The following is a 15,649-nucleotide window of genomic DNA, read 5'->3' as shown; positions in this document are numbered from 1 at the left end:
AGTGGAGATTTGGGACTACCTTTAAGGAAGATGGCTTGAAAGATGGAAGGAAGGGGAAACCAAGCAACACTGTTGGTGGTCTTGGAGTAGGTAAAACACAAGTCTGGAAGACCGGGGCAGAAGATAAGGCAGAAGAAAAGGCAGAAAGGTCAAATGGGTCCAGGTTCAGAGTCAGAAGCCCAGACAGACAGGTTCTGGGTGTAGGCTTTGCAGACGATCTGACAAAGTTGGGCTGTAAGGCAGAGCTTTAAATACAGAGCTTTAAATACAGAGCTTGATTGGCAGGGAATTCAGAACAGCTGGTGTTTAACGAGAACAGACAGGTTGAACAGATCAAGGTGCAGTGACAGAGAAGGGAGGTGATTGGTGCTGGTTACCGATAGAGAGAGAGCTCATGACAAAATCAGGTATGCAGGCCAAGAAACTTGTTGTTTCAGAATCATTTACAACAATTATTTGAAATGGTAACAAAAATATCAAAATAAATCGGTAACATTTACGCATATATCATATTAATTAAGAAACCTAAATATCTTAGTAAAGGTGATACGGTTTTATCTCTTTGTCCATTTTTATTCATGATCTCTTAAAGAGTTTTCTTCTGTTTCCAAAACAAGTCTACAAGTTAAGAAATTTGGGATATATATATATATATATATATATATATATATATATATATATATATATATATATATATATATATATATATATATATATATATATATGTATATATATATATATATATATACATATATATGTATATATACATTTTTTTTTCATAATTTCATAACATTTTATAATGATTATTTGAATATTAATATAAATTAGCAACATATTATGTAGTATTTTAATTTTGTTTTCCCAAACAGGTCTGCAGGCTATGATCATATTTTCTACGGATAATTATTTTTAAAACATAATTTGTTAATTTATCAATGAATGAGATCCTATAAATATTTCAAATTCCATATGAGTGTTTAAGATGGTAAATGGTAAATGGTCTGCATTTCTATAGCACTCTCAAGTCAATGAAGACCTCCCAAAGACCTCCCTTTACAATGTGCTTCACACTTACCCATTCACACACACACTCACACACCAATAGGGAGTCAGCCATGCAAGGCGCCTACCTGCTTATTGGGGGCATTAGGGATTCAGTGTCATGCCCAAGGACACTTCGACATATAACACGGAGGAGCCGCGAATCGAACCTGCGACCTCTTGATCCCAAGACTAGCGCTCTATCTCATAAAATTGTTTTTAAAAAAAAAACCCAAAAAAACCCTAATTTAATAAGTAGCTGATTGTTAGTCCAGCCCATGTCAAAAGAAAAATAATAATACAGTATTTGCGACTCATATTCTCTGATGTAAGTTATTTGTTACCATTGGGCAGAAACCTTCAACCTCCAAAATTTCCTGAACTTTCAAAAACAGTATATTTGTTCAACCATTAACATTGCATTTCAGCATTCTAGTCTGGTCAATAATTTGTAGAAGAAGAAAAAAAAAGAAATAAACAAAACTTTCATGTTATATAATGTTGCTAGGTTAGACTTTGACTCTGCTGCGAGACAAATGAGGCCAAATGAAATCAAAAATAGTCAGGGGTGGGTAGGTTACTTTAACTTGTTTACTTTCAATTACTTTTGGATTACTCCAATACCAAATATGCTAATAATAGACAAAAGAAACTAATTATGAATAAAATGACTAAATTTTGTGCAGGCTTGGGGGGTAACGGAATACATGGAATGGCAAAAATGATGTTGGCAAGCTGTTTGGATTTATTTTCATTTTGTTTCTGTCGCATTTTATGTTCGTTTTGCCGGAGATCAAAGAGATCAAAGCCAGGAGAGAAAGCTTACCACGTGTTGTGAGTCATCATTTCATTCATATTTAGTTTATTTTGTCTTTTATTAGCATATTTGGTATTGGAGTAATCCAAAAGTAATTAATAGTAATCAAGTTCAAGTAACCCTACGCAACTCTGTTCATTTGCATACCTACTAGAACTTATTCCATGTTCTACTCCAGGGGTGGGCAACTATTTGGAGTCGGGGGCCGCATTTGACATGTTATACTTCTTTTGAAATTGATTAGTTTCATCAAAGCAAAATAGTATATTAGGTACCTGTTTTAAGCCGATTTTTCGGATTTTGATTGACATTCTGTAGTTTTTTTGTAATGTTACTGTAGTTTATTTTTGTACTGTTTTTGTAGTATTTCTGAAGTCGTTTTTATGTTGTATTTCCGTAGCAGTATTTCTTTTTAGTATTTCTGTAGTACTTTTGTTGAATTTTAAAAATACATTATTTTGTTGTATATCTGTAGTATTTTTGTATTATTACAGTATTAAACTGATTATAGTATTTTTGTAGTATTACTGTAGTATCATTTTCTCGAGTATTTTTGTACTATCTCTGTTGTATTTTGAAGTATTTCAATAAAAGAATGTTTCTTGTATATCTGTAGTACTTCTGTATTTTGTACAGTGTTACTGTAGTTTTATTTTTGTGATATTTCCATAGGAGGATTTTTGTAGTATCGCTATAAGTGTAATTCGTAGTATTTCTGTTGTAAACCTCTCGTCGTCGTATTTTTGTGGTATAATTCTCTAGTAGTTTTTTTATATTTATAGTATTATGTATTGTTTTTTTTTAGTATTTCAGATGAAGTATAATTGATGTATTTCCAAAGCAATATTTTAGTAGTATTTTTTTGTAGTAGATGGATAGATAGATACTTTATTCATCCCCGTAGGGAAATTCACAGTTCCAGCATATCCATAGTAGTATTTTTGTGATATCCTGTAGTTGTCCTTTTGTAGTATTTTTGGAGTAAATAATTCCGTAGTAGTATTTTGTAATGTAGTATTACCGAGTAGTATTTCTGTAGTAATTCTATACATTTTTTCTAATTTTCAGAATGAAAGCAAAATCAAATTTGAGGTCCCTGCATTCAAACACCATATTTGATATTACGTTTTGTAGTTATTTTGTAGTATTTTTGTTGTATTTCTGTAGAAGTATTCTTAAGTTGACACACAAACAATGGGGACAATGTGGCACCCAAAAAGTTAGCTAATCTTGGGGCCCCTCTAGTGGATGCGGGGCCCTAAGCAGCCGCTTAGCTTGCTTATGACTTGGCCCGGCTCTGGAAACAGATACCAGCATTATACTGTACTATTACGCAGGGTTGGGTAGGGTTACTTTAACTTGATTACTTTCAATTACTTTTGGATTACTCCAATACCAAATATGCTAATAAAAGACAAAAGAAACTAAATATGAATACAATTACTAAATTTTGTGCAGGCTTGGGGAGTAACGGAATACACGGAACTGCAAAAATGATGTTGGCAAGCTGTTTGGATTTATTTTCATTTTGTTTCTGTCGCATTTTATGTTAGTTTTGCCGGAGATCAAAGAGATCAAAGCCAGGAGAGAAAGCTTACCACGTGTTGTGAGTCATCTTTTTATTCATATTTAGTTTCTTGTGCCTTTTATTAGCATATTTGGTATTGGAGTAATCCAAAAGTAATTGAAAGTAATCAAGTTAAAGTAACCCTACTCAACCCTGTTTATGCTATTTAATATTACTAGTCATTCAGTTCTTCTCCCCAGGGCCGTCACCACCCTAAACAAGTTCAAAATACTGTAAAGAAATATCTTACATATGCATAAAAATGTATATTCGTAGTTTTATTATTCCTATTTTGGAAATATGTTGCTGCTTGTCAGGATCTAAAACGCCACCTTTCCCCTGGGGCACCAACCAGGTGAGGAGCAAGACATACCTGAGCCAATCTCCACAAACCTAATCTAACCCTAATCACCCCAAGATTTTATATCAGGGGTTGGAAACATATGGCTTGTAAGCCACATATGGCTCTTTACATGAGTAGATATGGCTCGCAGGTACAGCAAAATATGATCTGGGCAATAACCTTGTGTATTGTTACATTCAAATCTGTCTGACACATGAACAAAACTGAGACCACAATCAGTGTTCCGTCCAATAAATATAGGGCCCAATTTTAACTACAGGTTACAGTCAAGGTGTCACAACAACAGACCCCGTTATAGCTGTAAATCACTGAATACACTTTGTATGGAAGTTCATTAACCAATCTATGTTCATTGTTAAGACAATTTAAAATAAAAAGCCACATATCAAACTTTAAACACCCAGGAGCTCAAGCAAAGCATCTAGAGCAATTTGATCGGGTGAGCGGTAGGAATGGGGGGAGTTATAAACAGGTCACACGCACTCCTTCTGCTCCTCGCCAAGTGCCGTCTGCAGTGAAGGTTAATACGTTGATATTATCTTTTACAGTATTTTGTGACATTTTTACAAAATAACTTTGCTCGCACCTTGTTTTGAAACCATTATCTAGGACAAAATGACAGTCAAAATGAGCCTCAATAGCGGGAAGGACACACATTTTAAGAGTTTTTTTTTTTTATATTGTTATGGGACACAGATTCTGGCATTATTATTATTTCATAGATTTTATCTAATCATCAATTTCACACAGTGAAATAAGTTGTGCTGAAAAATGAACTGTTGTTTGGAGAGCATTTTTCGTTATTTTTTAAAATGTTGTCTTATTTTTGTGTTTACTGCTCTTTGGGTCAAAAAGGTTCCAGCCCCCTGCTTTATATTGACTGCTCAGACACCACACTGGGTCGGGTCATTGCTTTTGCATTTAGGTCTTTGGTTGTGGATTAGATATTTTCAAGTTGGATCTTGCTATTTTATTTGTTTTGTGACCCCTTGTTTGTTACTTTGTTCCTTGCCTTTCAATTTCTGGTTTGGTCTTTGTGTCTGTATGGATATTGTCAGAGTGCGTTGGAAATTAAGAAAGTGATAATTTGGTGTGTTCAAAACAATATTGGGTTCTTGATGTGGTCTTGATAAGAACTTGAACAAAGTCTATCTTATCCGCCATGTGAAAGAGAACGTTTTATTTTTGCTCAACACACTATACTACGTGGTTAAAATGTGAGCATGTTTTTGTTAGACTATAAGGTACAAGCTACTTCCTGATCTTGGTTTACTTTCTCTTTTTCGAGGTTACCTTAATCATCTATCTTAAGCAAAATATAGTTATTTTATTTATATTTAGTTTATATTGTCTTTTATTAGCACGTTTGGTACTGGAGTAATCACAATAAATCATGTTACATTACTGCAGTATTATGGTATTCAGATTACGTTACTAATTACAATTTTCCACAGGTAATTAGTGACTATATAGGCTGACATTTTCAAAGTAATCCTCCCAACCCTGGTTATTATTAGTAATAAACATCCAATTCGAATAGGCTTCAAAAAGTTGCAGTATTATTTGCAGCCACAAGATGGCAAATAAAGACAGCATTGGAGGTGCTTCCATTTTTTTGTAATTTGTTTTTTTAAATTAGTGCTTCTCAACTTGTCTAAATTGAGCACCGACTATTAACTCTAATGACAAACTACGACTCAAATCAAGAAAAAAAATACATATTTAATATTTATCCAATGAAGGAATTGTGCAGTTTAGAGCATAGATAGAACATATTCACCATTTAATAAAACAAAAAACAAAGCGACATCGAATACAGTATAAACTCGCATATAAGCGACCCCCCCCATAACTGCTTTGAAATAGCCACGTAGTAAAAATAATTCAAAATATTAATAAATCGTTGACCAAAACATTGATCATTTTTAAAGCATATAGTGATTAAGATTAATAGACAGTTAAAAAGCCAAAAATATATTAAAAAATAAAAATACTGTACCTTCTTCACCACCAGTACTGCACATTGGTGACAATTGAATGGTAGGGATTATTTGAATTGAAAATGATGAAATGAAATGATCTGCATTTATATAGCGCTTTTCAAGTCAAGACTTCCCAAAGTGCTTTAGAGTGTGCTTCCCATTTCCCAATAGCGGCCGTGCAGCCATGTAAGGTCCTAACCTGATTATTGGGGGTATTAGGGGTTCAGTGTCTTACCCAAGGACACTTCGACATGTAACACGGAGGAGCCGGGATTCGAACTGCGATCTCCTGATCCCAAGACGAGCGCTCTACCTCCTGAGCCACTGCCGCCCAAGATTAATTCACTCCCGTATTTTCACGACTATAAGGTGCACCTAAAAACCTTTTTGTTTCAAAAGCTGACCATGCGCCTTATGATACAGTGCGCCTTATATATGGATCAATATTGAGCCGAAAGGTCTCGCAACTAAGGCAAGCAGCCGCCGATTGGATTTTCCCCCTGTAGGAGAAGTAGTCTAGGGTGTATGCTGGGATATGTATACCGGTGTTTCATTTCCTAACAAATGTGTAAATCAACATTTGAATCGGTCACTATTGGCTAAAGTTATTCTGGGGTACAGGACGCGGGTCCTTTTTAGCATTTACAGGCTTGCATAGGCTAAAGCGGAGCAAAACAAAGACTGTAATTGGCCGAAAAAGATGAGTGTGAATCACAAGTTAGGTTGCTCTACGGCTAAACAGACAGCTAGCAACAAGCAACGTCCATCAATGCAGAGATGCTTTTTAGCTATTTTTTATTTATCAGCATTATTGCGTGTTTTGGAGTGTGTAAATATTTTACACAGTTGGATTTACTACACTCATGGATGTAAGAGGACTATGGTTGCGTGTTATTATTGAATGTGATGGCTGTGACGACTTTGGTGAGCTACCCCGGCATTATATTTTCCCATGATCTTGTTTCAGACTGATCTTGATGTTTCTGTGATGAGACTATTTTTCAATTCAATTCACTTCAAAGTGTTTATTGTCATACGCACAGTAAAGAACCACGTTTCCCTGCACAATGAAATTCTTACTTTGCTGTCCACACAGTTGCCAGCGAAAAAGAAATAAGAAACTAGGAAATTATTTTTATTTCTTCAATCCCAAGAGTTTAACCTTCCTAATGATATGTGGAATGACGCATTTGAGTGATTGGTGACATCGTACAGACACCGTGTCCGCACGTGTCTGAGACACGTATTTACTTCTTTGCAGGCCGTCGGAATATTAAGGAGTTAATACGTTTGACTGAACTATCTGACTGTTTTGTTGACATTCCTACTGTCGCGCCTTATAGTCCGGTGCGTCTTATGTATGGAAAATATAGAACAAAAAACTACTTTTGGGGGGGTGCCCCTTCTAACCCGGTGCGCCTTATAGTCGTGAAAATACGGTAAATGTTTTCCCTTGTTACCAAGTCATTTAAGTAGCATTAAGCAAGAAAAAATCTATTCAGCTAATTTTGCTCATTTGAACCATTTTACCTGGTTTACCCCGTAGGGATTTTATCTTTAAAATTGTATATTGAATGTTTATATACAATACTTTGAGTTGCAATTATTAGCCTGAAAAGTGCTATACACATACGTTTTAATTGATTGGTTGATGATGGAAATTTAAAATTAAAGATATATTTTTATTTATTGAGTGTTTAAGTTCCTTCAAAATGTTGGGATTTTTTTGTTACAAGATTATCCCCAGTAATTTAGGATATTTGTTGGGCACCACCTGGCCGTACTTGCCCAAGACACACCACAGGAAATTGTACCGTACCGTACCAAACCGAACCGAACCATCTTCGTCTGAAGAGGGCGATAGTACGACCAAAGATCCTGATTCGGCACACACTTCAGCCACAAACGATCGAATCAGCCACAAACGATCGAATTAGCGATAGTATTCGCATGCTAACAGAAATTCAAGCATGTTTTTTCGTTTCCTGGACTTTTTTTAAGAATAGAAAATTACTTATCTGTGTATATTTATGTTTTTTTTCAAAAGGGGCAGAACATACAAGAGAAAAGAAAGCGCAAAGGGTATAAAGAGAGAAAGAAAAAAAATAGAAAAGGAAAAAAGGAAGTTAGAGCAAAAGAGGTTAAAAGACACAGAGAGAGAAAGAGACAAAGAGCAACAAAGGAAGAGAAAAAGAGAGACACAGAGAGTGAAAAAGACAGACAGTGGGAGAAAAGGGGTGGAAAAGAAAGAGAGAGAGAGAGAGAGAGAGAGAGAGAGAGAGAAATAAATACAAGTACAGTGTCTTTGTGAGAGGCACCTGGCTCTGGCAACATCAAGTGGACATATTTCAACCTGCAGCTTGTTTTTCTCTTGCGCTTCTCTGAGTGTTGTCTCGCGGGCCGGATTCAATCCCTTAGCAGGCCTGTTCTGGCCCGCGTGCCGCCTGTTTATGCCTCACCAAACACAAACCTTACCGTACATCACTGGGTTTCAAATGAGCTGGAGCAGATCCCAACTTCACACCCAATTGGTCCAGTTTACATATGCATATGATGTGTCATTAATTTATACGAAACATATGATTTGTGTGGGCAGCATGGCGGCGCAGTGGTTAGCGCATGTGCGGCACAGTTCATGTCTTGGGAACCTCCTGCGTGGGTTCAAATCCAGCTCCAGACTTCCTGTGCGGAGTTTGTATGTTCTCCCTGTGCTTGCGTGGGTTTCCTCCGGGCACTCCGGTTTCTTCACTCTTGCATTCCAAAAACATGCATTTCAGGTGAATTGGCCGGTCCAAATTGTCCCTAGGTGTGAATGAGCGAGTTGTCTGTCCCTGTGTGCCCTGCGATTGGCTGGCAACCAGTTCAGGGTGTCCCCTGCCCACTGCCCGATGATTGCTGGGATGGGCTCCAGCACCCCCGCGACCCTACTGAGTCTGTCTACTGAGGATAAGCGGTGTAGCTAATGAGGTGAGAGATAAGGTTTGTAGGCCATAGCAGGGGGGTGGAAATTTGTTTATTTGATGTGAAAGGGAATTGATTTGACTTTTCTGATGGAGGCAAAAAAATGGTCACAGTTGGAATAAAATGTGTTATGTGCAGCTTAAATAATGTTTGTAAAATATAGGTCAATGCTCTTACCAGATGTTAGATGAGGGGCTAACTTCCTGCCGGGATTGTTGTCGCTCTTTAAAGTTGTGCACAATTTAAGACAAAATAAAAAAAAAACCTCTTCTCCAGAAACATATTAAGTACTTTAATAACAAAAAATATGCAAAATTGTATATAATTTACTGTACAACAGAGAGTTTTCACTGAAAACGTTTAACCAGATGAAATACAATGCCCCAAAAAACAAATAGGAACTGGTGGGTGGAAAAAAAACATTTTTACAAAAGCATAAAGACAAACATGAGAGAACGGGAACAATGTGTTGGGTCAGTCAGTGAATCCAAAAACAACATGGCGCTTATGTGGCTGAGCTTTGGACAAAAATCATCAAAGAGTTTTGCATTCATCTCTTGCCTTTCGCATTGTATACACAGTAAATGAAGTAGCTAATTCTACACTTCACACCGAGGGCCTTGGATCCAGCGTGTTTTTACAAAAAACAACATCGGTGCTGATTTAACGAAGAACCGCATCCAGGGAAGAAAAGCACTGAAGAGAAAGTCTGAATGTGAGCTTTACATTAGTCAGTCTTTCCATGCTTAGATTCAAACCACAGAACCACAGTGTGGAATTCCAATTTTTCTGATCCCTTTGATAAATCAAAGCAAATTATTGACAAGAATTCCCTAGTCTCACATTTGAGTGGTCTTGTCTTACTGTGTAAGTCCATAATACTGTTGTCTTAAGTCAACAACAAGAGTCTTTATATTCTCTAGCTTTGTGTGCAGGATCTGTCCGTTGTCTGTCCAGATTGAGAAAAATGTGTAGATTCCTGCGGCTCAATTTATGTTCCGCAAACACAATATTGATAGAAATGATGCGAGCCAGAGGTGCTGACCATTATGTCAGAGCTCTGCCTGTTGTTTAGTTATCATACTCAGATTTCATACTCCCGATTTAGTTTTGGATCTCCTAATGCCAGAGTGGGCCAGTGGGGAGTTGAGCAAGTACACTCTAAACATGTTTGGGTAATAATCCCAAATTTGTCTAAAAAAATAGTACGAATCATCAAATGGATCAATTTGAGCTAAGTTTTGGATTTTTTTTGTCCAGAAAAACACAATTTTGGCTTTTTATTTACCAAGTTTTAGAGAGTCTATACACATGGCCTATGCAGCAATATTTGGGGTTTAAAACTAAATACCTGAATTGTTTGGGGTTGGAGAATAACAATTTCAAACTGATTGACGCAGTTTGGGATTTTTTAATTTAATACAATTTTTGGTTGATTTCAACCAAGAGCATGATTTAAGGTTTTTAAAATAAAAACATTAAATTTTTAGATTTTTGAGGTTGCTGTCAACGTTTGATATATAGAAAAAATATTATAACAAAATTATTGGGGTGTTATTTAACATGTTACTTACATTATCTGCCCCAAACGTTTGACATTGTTATTTAAAAAAGAAAAAACAAATAACTGTATTCTAGAAATTAAAAAAAAAACATTTTGGATGTTACAAATCTCAATGACTTGTAAGGTTGTTGTTTTTGTGTTAAAAAAAAATCTTTTGTTTTCGTTTGTACAATTTTTTGAGATGACCAGGTTTTGTCAGATTTTGACCCAAATTGACTTATTTTTGAACCTACATTTGACCACACCGTCCAAAATAGATTTTTGTCCTCCAAATGTGCACTGAGAGTCTTTAATGAAGTGCACCAAGTGATTTTAAGGCTTGTAGAGTTTAGGATAGAGAGTTCTGATAGGTGACGGGTTGCTGGCGACATTCCCAGAGGAGACGGTTGTATCTAAGCCGGCTTCCAACTTCTGTGAGGGCACATCCGTCTTACTGAAGCTACACTCTAGAAAAGGCACTCCCATCTTCTTCACTTGCCCATCCCGGGTCATGAGACAAGGCCGGCAGAGTAGCCTGAGGATGGCTCTCCTCATGTCTCTGCTGGTCAACGTGTAGATGATCGGGTTGAGAAGTGAGTTGACCATAGCGACTCCCAAGAAGTAGTCTGCCTTGTAAAGAAGGCTGCAGCTACGTGTCGGGCAGAAGAAATCCAGGAGAAGGAGAGAAAAGAGCGGCAACCAACAAGCGATGAAAACACCCAGCACAATGGTGACCGTCTTGAGCAGGGCGATGTACTTTTGAGACTTCCTGGCCAAGCCTTTTCGCATGCTACTTGACAAAACTAACCGCTGGCGTTGCGTGTTGGCGCGGACGATGCGGAAAACCCGAACGTACAGCACCACGATGGCGAGGAGAATCGCGCTGAAGACCGACACGCAGCACAGGATGTAGCTTTTGGAGTAAAGAGGAAGCACGGTAGAGCACTGGTCCAGTCTGTGGATGCAGTTCCATCCAAGGATGGGGAGCACACCCAAAAAGGTCGCCAGGGCCCAACTGGCGCAGATCAGCGCCATCATGCGTCCACGTTTTGCCCCATGATAGGGCCTCATTGTCACCATTGTCACGTGGCGTTCAATGGCAATGGCTAGAAGACTGATGACACTGGCTGCCAGGGTGATGAAGACCCCTCCCTCCCTGATGAACCACAGCAGGGGCGTCAGCTGCAGGGTCTTCGGCCCGGACAAGATGATGTTAGTCATGTAGGTAATCCCAGCCAGGAGGTCCGACAGAGTCAAGCTCCCCAAGAGGTAATACATGGGCAAGTGGAACTTCTTATTCCTCCAGATGGCAAGGAGGACCACGGCATTCTCCAGCACAATTAACAGGCACACCACCAGAAAGGCGATGCTCTCCGGTCTTAGGCCGTCACGGTAACGGTCCCCCTTAAGTTTACCCGTGTAATTGTAGTGTTCCAGAATGACGGACTTGTTCTGGTAGTGGCAAAAAAACTGAAGGTAGCCATAAGAGGAGACGGGAGTGGAAGATGGGTGCACGGCGGACAGGGTTGGGGACGTTCCAGCGTGGGCAGAACTTGAAGCCTCCATGGTTTTATTGTGGTTTTGTTTCAGCAAAGCGGCTATAAAGTCATATTGATTGACAAAGTTTTGGCTGTCTTCATGGAAAAAGACACACTGGGGGATAAATAAATGTTCATATTTCACCCCCTTTTCGCTCACTCTTTTTTTAATCCAAGTTACTTTCAGCTTCACCACAAGAGGGGGCTATGATGCCCCAGGCAATCGAATTATTTCCAGGTCTCTGCAGGGGGAACAAAAGCAAAAAAATATTTTTAGAGTGTACAAAATTCGGTTAAAAAGAAACAAAAAACAAGTAATAAATGAGCACTTCTAACGACTACTATTGCTACAAATTACTTTTATTCTTAAATTTAATATTAAATAACATCCATAAAAATATACTGGATCATAAAACACAGAATAAAAACAATTTTATTGTATTATCTTCCCGTGGAAAGCACTTTATGAAAATGCTTTGAAAATGACATAACTATTAAAAACATAAAAAGTATAGAATGCAATTGAAATCAAAATAAATAAATCAATCAAATACAAAATACAAAAGGAAAAAATAATAAAATGAAAATGAAGCACATACCCTTCTTCTACTACTACCATTGCTGCAATTTATTATTATTTTCAAAAATAATATCAAAGAGCATACATACAAAGAAATTATGAAATACAGAATAATTTTCTTAGAGGATAACCTCACTGTGGAAAACACTCAATCAAAATATTTTTAAAAATGAAAAGAATAAAAAAAAAGCGGAAAAAAAGAAAAAGAAAAGAAACGACATTAAAAATGGTTAAATAATATATATAGAGTCCTCTGCTTCAAACAAGCGAAAGGTCCCCTGTTCGAGACAGGGTCTGGAGAGTGATGGGTGCCACAAGGCTGTACTTGCCCAAGACGCACCACAGGAAATGGTGCCCTTAGACCTTAGTGGTTAAGGGATTGACCCACCCACAAATCCGAGATCATATGATGTGGCATTAAAAATGATCCTTCTCTACTCAATTGGATCAGATGTGCGTGCCCTCTTTGTCTCATCTCATTAGCTGCACCGCTTATCCTCAGTAGAATCGCGGGGGTGCCGGAGCCCATCTCAGCAATCATCGGGCAGTGGGCAGGGGACACCCTGAACTGGTTGCCAGCCAATCGCAGGCACTCTTTGTGTTTCTTGATTATAAAATGCATACATAATAAATTTATGGTTACTCATGCTGAGGTTTTTGGGTTTTTCCCTTGCCCTCATGTAGGTTTTAGATCAGGGCATGGTGTAATAATAGTCTGTATTTTGTATTGTATTTATTTATTCAGCCAGTATAAACCATAAACATGATATATACAAGAAATCATTTGACACGCGAACACTCAATAAAAAAAATAAAATAATAGATTTAAAAAAAAAAGAATAGAGTAAAAAATATATTGTAGTGTATAATACAAGGTGATTATATAGAATAGTTTAAAAAGAAAGAGTATGTAAATAACAAGACTAGAGTAGAATAGGTCGGAGGAACTCTGTTGGCATAATAATACTATACATAATAAACTAAATCAATTCCTGTTGAACATACGGATAGCGGAAGGGTAAAAACTCTCTTTGAGACGTGTAGTCTTGCTCACAATGGAGCGAAGACGGCGACCTGACGGCAGGTAATCTAAGTACCTGCGAGCAGGGTGTCTGGGATCGTCTACTTTGCAATAGTCTGCAGCCCTTTGAGACTCCTTGTGATTAAGGGCGTCACAAATAAACATAACATGACTAGAAATACATTGTTCTACTAGCTATCCCAATTACATATAGTGACAGCCTGAAACATTTTACTACATGTTAGAGGAGCAAAATTAACCCATATATTCACTTTCTGAGATATGCAACTCAAATGCTGGTAAGGTTAAAAAATCCTATCCCACGTTGGCATCAAAAAATGTTTCATCTCTATTGGGTTCCATGAGTTCCAAACCTCTGTCAGTGTTAACTTCTTTAGACTTGTGCACAAATTACATGAAATCTACTTGAGCAACAAACCGTAACATTGGCACACATTGCTCGTGTTGATGTTAACTCTTGCTTTATGATTGTCGACATATACAGTAAAGACAAGCAATACTAACGGACATCGCATGACACAATTAAACTACATATCGGCAGAATATTAGCACTGATGGAAGGTGATTTTATACATAGACTGAATTTTGGCACAGATGGAACCCCATAAGTCTCTGCATCGCTTAAAGCAAACATCAGTCATTTGGCTCTCAATCGTTTTTGACAACATGTGCACTCAATTCCGGGAATGCGGCTGCATTAAGCACGCCATCCACATTCAACTTTTATTGTATAGACGAAGTGCTTTTGAAGTCACACACATTGCAAATGTGCTTTAGCTATCGTTGCCACAACACATGCGCAAACTATTATCATAAATTTGTCATACCTTTTATGCTTGAATCAAAGTCAATAAGAGGTAATTGGATTTGCATTCCACAGCCTGAAAACTACTGTTTTCTGATACTTTGAAACATTTAGAATAGTCTATTTTCTAGGTTTCGTATGAGCTAGTCATTGTACAATTCTTATTTAATCCAAGCTGTATGGACTGCAGTGTCTTTTTTTGCTGTTGCTTGTTGAATATTCCCCCCTTCCCTCCGAAATAATAATACAAGTATAAATTCAGTTGTGCAAATCTTTACTCTTGTAAGATTATTGCCAAGCACGCACAGCATAGAGATAAAAAAGAGGTGTAAATGAAGATAATGACATTTTTTCCCCACTCTTCATCATATACAAGGTTACAAGAAACAGCTTTGATTGCCAGTTGACATAACAGTAGGAAAAAAGGGCAGACAGGAAAAAGCCGGAGCTTATCTCTGTCCTGTCCCTTTCACAACCAAAACACTTTTCACATTATTCTTGTCATGTAATTAGATTTTTGAGTAACATAAATAACATCTTATCATCACACAAGATAAATAATCATATATGTAAAGTCTAGATCAGCATATCTATTGACACTACACGACAAAAGTAACAGAAAATAATTATTACCTTAAAGACCGCCACTTTCCGATGCTTTTCAGAAGAGTAGAATCCAGACGTGTGCATCCAACCACTAACTCCAACTGACAAGTTTGCAATGTGATGAGAAGTAAGACCTCAGTTCAAACACGCAACAGCTGAAAGGGGCCGGGTCTAGCCCAAATTTTCTCGCTCTGTCACTCTCCCACTCTCTTAGCCACACCACCTCTGACCCACCCATTGTTTCTATTCTGTTTATATTTAAGAATAGAGCACATGAATAATACAACTAGGTTTTCATTGTCCTCCGTTAATGTTGATTTATTGCCTTTGTCGCCCCCCTGACAAATGCCCTAACTCACTTTTTATTGTATTTAACTCCAGTCTGGGAAACAAAAGTAACTATACAGACAGAACAATCGAAAACGACAATGATGAAGACAAACATTAATGTATGCCAGTGACGTGGAAAAAAATATACGGGTGCCTTCCCAAGCAGCTCAGTTCATCAGAATATAACTGATTTCATGCATTAGGATATCTTTTGTATGATACCAAATGAACTCAGTCTTTGTCATCTAGGAATCAGTTTAAGTAAAATGCAGATAATGAGAAAGAATCCTAACTGTTACTCCAAATGCTGTGTAGACTTTGGACTGTGGCCCGGCCAGCCACGCAACTTAGAGAAAACCCTTCTCAGTGTTCATTTTACCTCTGAAAAGTGACGGGTCCCGGGGACTCGCATGCTCAAAAATCTATGGGTCCCAACGAAGATCTATGGGTCCCCAAAATGTAGTGTTATCGAG

At 37.6% G+C, this 15,649-nt stretch overlaps 1 protein-coding gene across 1 annotated transcript; it reads right to left on the bottom strand.

The window, feature by feature from the left end:
- Positions 1-9,009: 9,009 nt before the first annotated feature.
- Positions 9,010-14,955, bottom strand: s1pr5b (sphingosine-1-phosphate receptor 5b). Its single transcript, XM_088343017.1, has 2 exons — positions 14,874-14,955; positions 9,010-12,055 (listed from the first exon to the last, which is right to left on the bottom strand). Exon 2 carries the CDS (start codon positions 11,839-11,841, stop codon positions 10,609-10,611), a length of 1,233 nt encoding a protein of 410 aa, XP_088199143.1. The 5' UTR covers positions 11,842-12,055; positions 14,874-14,955; the 3' UTR covers positions 9,010-10,608.
- Positions 14,956-15,649: the final 694 nt, after the last annotated feature.

Source organism: Urocampus carinirostris, chromosome 8 (assembly GCF_059441175.1).
Source record: "Urocampus carinirostris isolate Australia breed hairy pipefish chromosome 8, RoL_Ucar_1.0, whole genome shotgun sequence".
NCBI classification, from domain to species: domain Eukaryota; kingdom Metazoa; phylum Chordata; class Actinopteri; order Syngnathiformes; family Syngnathidae; genus Urocampus; species Urocampus carinirostris.
This window is presented reverse-complemented; position numbering and strand designations above follow the sequence as displayed.

What these genes read in the sequence shown, in the direction of transcription:
- s1pr5b (XM_088343017.1), bottom strand. Translation starts at nt 11,841, where the DNA reads ATGGAGGCTTCAAGTTCTGCCCACGCTGGAACGTCCCCAACCCTGTCC.